The sequence below is a fragment of the Barbatula barbatula genome, assembly GCF_947034865.1.
Source record: "Barbatula barbatula genome assembly, chromosome: 19".
NCBI classification, from domain to species: Eukaryota; Metazoa; Chordata; class Actinopteri; order Cypriniformes; family Nemacheilidae; genus Barbatula; species Barbatula barbatula.
The window spans coordinates 10740571-10747342 of NC_136782.1; the positions used below are offsets into that span (position 1 = coordinate 10740571).

The following is a 6772-nucleotide window of genomic DNA, read 5'->3' on the forward strand; positions in this document are numbered from 1 at the left end:
AATTTTGGGGCGTATTACCTTTCATGAATTAGACCGAATCTCAATTTCACATTATAGCCCAGAATTAAAATTGCAATTGTTATGAAAATGAACAATCTCGCATTGCATAATGTATTGATTAAATTAAATAAATAATTTTTTTTGGGGGGAATTCATGCTGCTAAGACTGCGAAGGTACCAATTTGGTTTCTTTTACAGACATAAAAAAGTTAACTTCCGGTCTGTGTTTGGTTATTATATAAAAAAATATTTCACACTAAATTTACATTCATATTAATTTATTTTCATATTTTATTGTATATTAATATAAATGAAAATCACTCAACGGTTATTGATTCTTTGCGGAGGTCTAAAGTTTGGGCCACATGACGTTTGTTTTTGTTGCTGCCGCCGAAACGTCTATTTTAGAGTTATTATTTCCCACATGTGTAATATAATTTATTAAACATACAATAGAAATACAGTACAATAATATACAATTTATTATTTATATAGTATGTGTATAAGTAATATGTGTTTATCGTTTTAATATTTATTCCTTTGAACATTTCTACATTTACAAAACTGACAAGAGAGTGACAGTCCGGCGTCGGTATTTTCCCGCATTCCTCCGCGCGGGGGTGTCAGGTTCAGCCCCTGTGAGTGTCGCGCGCACGCCGGTCATGGCGACTGAGCGTTCATGTCCATGAGGCGGGAAGCGCGAGCTCCTCACGCGGTTTGAAGCGATCCCAGACGTCGAAACTAACGATGGCTGGCGTTTTCGACATAGACCTCGACCAGCCAGAGGAAAATGTCTCCGATGATGAGCTGGAGGAGGTAACGGACACGCGTTTTCAAAGTAAACGGCGGGCGAGAGATACACCCCGAGCCGAGTGCAGGCCCGAGGCCCGATTGAACGGCGTCAGGCTGCTTCATGTTATGCTAGCATGCTAACATCACGGCTTTACAGTGCATTTAAATGGACTGACGTGATTGTAACGCAGTGTTTGACAGCACACGTGACAGAGATTGGTCATTTGCGATGCCTGCAATTCGCTTTCTATGTGGATAGATATAATAAAAACGATTTTGTATGTAGGCTTGATACCTGTCTGCAAGTATAGTAATGAGAATTGAAAGGGCTGGATGGATGTTATCTTTTGCACGAGATTGAAACCTTGCCCTGCAGCCTGCGTTAGATTTTTTCCTGTTTTATGTATTATTTCGTGCGTGACTTGACAATGTTATTGGTACCTTGTGCTGGGGGATCATTGTTACTTTTATACGCATCAGTCGATTGAAAGTCGGAATACCATAGATGGTGCATGTCATCTTATGGCATCTCTGGGAATAGTGTTGCGAAATCCGACCCCTTACGATTTCATGTTCGAACTAGAAGAGCTGCCAACTGTTGCCTCGTGTCGTTATCTCCTTGTGCTCCACATACGTTACAATGATTTGACTTTTATATCAGATCAGCATGTAAAATGTCTTTATTTGCAGGCTCAGATCAATGACATCATGGATCAGTGCAGTGGCTTTGAATTGTAAGTGTATACAGTTTTATAATGGCTTAAAGACTCGAAATGTTCAGTTACTCCAGATACAAGTAGTTTAGGTGATTTAATAACAAAAAAACGGACTTGCAGGTTCAACCTGTGACTTATGTTGATATAAGTGGATTGTTTCTCAATGTCACTTGATTTATGGCTTGTTCATATAGTAACATGGATGACTGTGAGAAGATCGAGATATCTGAGGATAACGTCAACCAAGGCACCGAGAACATCCGCCCTGAGTGCTTTGAGCTTCTCAGAGTATTGGGAAAAGGAGGATACGGGAAGGTACTTTTAAGCATTGAAGGTATTTATATAAAATATATTCAACCCGGAAAGGACTCTTTCAGATTTTTTGTGTTTTTGCAGGTTTTCCAGGTACGGAAAGTGAGCGGTGCAGCCACTGGAAAAATCTTTGCAATGAAAGTTTTGAAAAAGGTTTTGCAAATTCTTCACATCTGCATGACAATTTGCATTAGACGTTCAAAGTGTGCATGCTCAAAACCTTATCTGACCTCTTTTAGGCCATGATTGTACGCAACGCCAAGGACACGGCGCATACTAAAGCCGAGCGCAACATCTTGGAGGAAGTCAAACATCCTTTCATCGTTGATCTGATCTATGCCTTTCAGACAGGCGGCAAGCTTTACCTCATCCTTGAATACCTAAGTGGTTGGTGAATCAAGAACAACCTTTATGTCTTCGTGAAAACTCATTCTTTCCGGTCTTCTGCTGTTGTTGTAGAGTTGCTAAGGGCATATATTCTGTCCTTTGTGTAATTTCCCCTTTGAATGTCTTATTCTTTGCGTAGTAAACATTTATCAAAACATTTTATGTCATATTTGTAGGTTTGTGAATAGAAGTGCTTGTGATTATGCATTGGGATCTTGTTTTTAATTTAATGTGGCAAACCTTTGTTTTTTCTGTCACTATTTCTGTTTGTTTTTAAAACAATTGTGTTTTTGGTCAAACTTGTGTGTGCAGGTGGGGAGCTGTTCATGCAGCTTGAACGAGAGGGGATTTTCATGGAGGACACCGCCTGGTAAGAGAAAAAGATATGTTCATGAACCGTTGCTTTCCTCACGCTATAGGTTATCCGTACTGTGAATCAGTTACAAAATATACATTATCATTTTATTGAAGTGTAAAGTTACAAGGACAAATGTGAACACAGACACATGCATACAATAACATTCAACATGAGATGAACGAAGATTATCAGAATGATGCTCAGGGCTTTTTACATGCAGCTTTTACTTGGCTGAAATCTCAATGGCTCTCGGACACCTGCATCAGAAGGGTATCATCTACAGAGATCTCAAACCTGAGAACATCATGCTCAATAACCAAGGTTTGAATGATCTCTTGGTTTAATGAAGTGTGACTATCAAATTGTTTTGGTTGCTTATATATTTTTTACTGTCATCAAAGGACATGTGAAACTGACTGATTTTGGACTGTGTAAGGAGTCGATTCATGACGGCACAGTGACCCATACATTCTGCGGCACTATTGAGTACATGTGAGTACCAGTTAAAGTGATGTTTCACCTTTAAAATGAAAATTCTGTTATTTACTCACCCTTTTGTCATTTCAAACCTGTATGACTTACTTTCTTCTACAGAACACAAAAGAAGATATTTTGAATAAAGTTGGTAACCGAACATCACTGACCCCCATTCACTTCTATTGAATGGACACAAAACAAATGCAAGTGAATGGGTGCCAGTTAACAACATTCTTCAAAATATCATCTTTTGTGTTCTGCGGACGAAAGTCATACAGGACTTTATATTCTTATTTGAATGTCCTCTTTTGCAAGCGTCTCTGCTCTTTGGCTGACATACCTGTGTCTGTACACATGCGTTTGAATAAATTGTACAGTAGCGTGAGAGTCTCTTTGTTTTTGTTTCAGGGCTCCAGAGATACTCATGAGAAGCGGACACAATCGGGCTGTTGACTGGTGGAGTCTTGGAGCTTTGATGTATGACATGTTGACAGGAGCAGTGAGTATCAACTTTATTTTTCTGCACTTGCAAACTACTACACAGTAAATTCTGACAGAAAAAATAAATGACACTTTTCGTTTTGCCTTTTAGCCTCCCTTTACAGGAGAGAACCGTAAGAAAACCATTGACAAAATTCTTAAATGCAAACTCAACCTCCCACCCTACCTCACACAAGAAGCCAGGGACCTACTTAAACGGGTAGGCTATATTAAATGATTCGTTAATTTGAGTATTTAAGTTTGCTATAATATGTTAATTGACTGATTGTTTTATCATTTTCAGCTACTGAAGAGAAGTGCCTCATCTCGGCTTGGGGCTGGAACTGGAGATGCAACAGAAATACAGGTATGTTTCTATACAGTATAAAAAGCATAATTTCTTTATTCATGTGCCTACTCATATGATTTGTCATGTATTTAATTCAAATGTCTGTATGTTGTTATTCAGTGTATTTATTTTAGATTTGTTTCCTAGACTCATCCCTTCTTCAGACATGTTAATTGGGAGGACCTTCTTGCGCGAAAAGTAGAACCACCATTTAAGCCTTTCTTGGTAACTGAATACATTTCTAAATATCGTCACCCTCCTTCTGAAACCTTGTATGTCCAAATTAGCTGTTTTTCAGAAATGGAAAAACACTGTTATTTTTCAGTGATTGCATACTATGTTGTCAATGTTGACCAGCTCTTTTTTTCTGGTTAGATATTTGCACAACCCAGTGACAAACATAAAGGGTGACTAATTATAATGATATATGGCAAAAAGATTTAACCACGGAATTTGGAGATACATTGTTTCAGAAGGACAGCAGCGATATAATTCTATATTTTCTATTTCTGTATATTTTTCTGTGTTCGGATCGTACGGGTTAATCAAGTTTAGATGAATAACATGAGCTGGTGTCTTGTTTCAACAGCAATCTGCTGAGGATGTGAGCCAGTTTGATTCAAAGTTCACCAGCCAGACGCCCGTTGACAGTCCTGATGACTCTACACTGAGTGAAAGTGCAAATCAGGTCTTTTTTGTAAGTGAGCTAGCCCATGATTTCACTGTACTTTTATTTGATTTATGTCAGATTGTTAGTGCCACCATGCCGCCTTTTTAATCGTTTGTTGTTTTCAGGGATTTACCTATGTAGCTCCATCTGTATTGGAAAATATAAAGGAGAAGTTCTCATTTGAGCCAAAAATTCGATCGCCTCGGCGGTTTTTGGGAAGCCCTAGAACACCAGTCAGGTACTTTAAATGCAACAAATGCCTTCTGCATGAAACGTAGGCGGCATACAGTATTTTAGTACAAAAAGAATTACTTCATTGATTTTTACCCCACTGTCTCGTGTCTTTCAGTCCAGTTAAATTCTCAGGAGACTGTTGGCCACGGGGTCCCACTCTGCCTGAAGGCTCTTCCCTCCAGTCCCCTACAGAGCTCGCTATGGAAGTGTCTAGCATGGATCAGATGGATGTCACAGCTAGCGCTGAGGCCACCGCTCCTCTTCCCATCAGACAGCCTACTGGCTCCAACATGGGCCAGTTTAAACAGCAGGCCTACCCAGTAATCTCCAAACGGCCAGAGCATCTACGTATGAACCTATGACCATTAGTTCAACTTAGAGTATTTCTTTGCTTTCTCTATTTCTTTTATATGGACACCAGGGGCAATGAAGGGTCCCCACCATCACTACCTTTTTCCGCTATATACTGTTCTTCACATCTGATAAGCATGCGTTTTTCACAGAGTATGAGAAACGGCTACTGTTCCTCACATCCCAAAACCTCAGAGCGGATTCTTAGATGATTCCTGTATTTACATATCAAACGGATTATCAAGATTGGGCCTTCTTTTGGATTATCAACTTTTTTTTACATGGTTTTACCATAAAAGGAACATGAAATAAAAAATACAAAAAAAAAGACTTGACAATGTATGCAAAAGTGCATATTCATGTACCGTGCAAGATGATCAAGTGATTTTGAAGAGTTGCTTCCATTGGATCCATTTCCATAAGAGGTTGAATTTCTTTCCAACGTTAATGAATTGTACAAATCATTGTGGGTCGAAAAGATGAGGAAGGCATTTGTGGGATTTTCACTAAGCGTTCACAAACCTGACATGAGTCTTATACATTTTTAAACGTGTATCCCACATATGTGTTTAGATGATGGATAAACACATAAGTCTCAATAAAAACAAAAATGTCAAGTTTTGAAGCTTTATTATACATAGTGTCAGATTAGGTTTTAAATGGTAAATTAATTGGCCTACAAAACATTAAGCTATATGGTACACTGTTGCAGTCCCACGGCTAAGAAAGATCTGAAAATAATTGTGATTTGTGGGGCTGGAATATAATTAAAAAAAAATATTTTATTTTATATGGGTGTTGTTTGACATTGCTTATTTAAAATCCATGCACAACCGTGGAGTCCTCCTGCTGCACATATTCTGCTCTTCTGCAAAGACTTTCAACTAGGTGTTACCTCTTATTCAGACATGAACATTCGTTAGGTTAAAGGTGTTCAGTAGGGTTCAATAGGTTTTAGTTTTGCGCAGACCAGTTAAGTTCTTCATCAGATTTATTTCTTTAATAATTCACATTATTTCTTTACGGACCCTGCTTTGTTGGCAGGGGCCTTGTCATGCTGGAATAGAAAGGGATGTCATTAAACTGTTGCCTAGAATCTCAATGTGGCATTCTAAATGCATTCTGAATTTTGCTTACTTTAATTAAAGTCATAGACTTTCTTTTTGAAAACACAAAAGAAGTGTTTTGAAAAATGTAAACTTAAACAGCGATGGCACCCATTGACCCATTTTGTGTCCATGTATACAATAGAAGTGAATGGGCGCCAGCACTTTTCGGGTACTGCCTTTGCTCGTAATATCTTCTTTTGTGTTCTGTAGAAGAAAGTCAAACAGGTTTCAAATGATAAGAGGGCGAGTAAATGACGACTATCACTTTATAGGGGTCTTATAAACCTGTGTTTTGTGTATCCACATTTTGCATATGCTGTACATAATTTTAGCGATTCTCTACAAATTAAAACTGGAAGATACTCTAAACTTAAATTACTGTGTATTCTAAGATAACTTATGTCTGGATATTTGTTTCTCATAAACATTATCCAGTTATCAAATGGCTGTAAAGGCCGAAAATAAATGCTGAAATGAATTAAAAATTGAATAATATTTAGAAAACTATGTCCAAAATAACATTGTGCCCCCTGTGTG

The 6772-nt window shown here is 38.2% G+C and overlaps 1 protein-coding gene across 1 annotated transcript; it reads left to right on the forward strand.

Moving 5' to 3' along the window:
- The first annotated feature begins 519 nt into the window (after nt 1–519).
- On the forward strand, nt 520–6747 carry rps6kb1b (ribosomal protein S6 kinase b, polypeptide 1b). Its single transcript, XM_079481233.1, has 15 exons — nt 520–816; nt 1483–1526; nt 1703–1823; nt 1905–1973; nt 2060–2207; nt 2520–2577; nt 2786–2886; nt 2967–3057; nt 3451–3541; nt 3635–3742; nt 3827–3889; nt 4019–4096; nt 4461–4568; nt 4667–4779; nt 4891–6747. The coding sequence occupies exons 1-15, from the start codon at nt 748–750 to the stop codon at nt 5135–5137; spliced, it is 1509 nt and encodes a 502-aa protein (XP_079337359.1). The 5' UTR covers nt 520–747; the 3' UTR covers nt 5138–6747.
- Nucleotides 6748–6772: the final 25 nt, after the last annotated feature.

Coding starts and splice junctions, on each gene's coding strand:
- rps6kb1b (XM_079481233.1), top strand. CDS start 748: ATGGCTGGCGTTTTCGACATAGACCTCGACCAGCCAGAGGAAAATGTC. Junction 1,974..2,059: donor CAATGAAAGTTTTGAAAAAG/GTTTTGCAAATT, acceptor GACCTCTTTTAG/GCCATGATTGTACGCAACGC. Junction 3,743..3,826: donor CCAGGGACCTACTTAAACGG/GTAGGCTATATT, acceptor TATCATTTTCAG/CTACTGAAGAGAAGTGCCTC.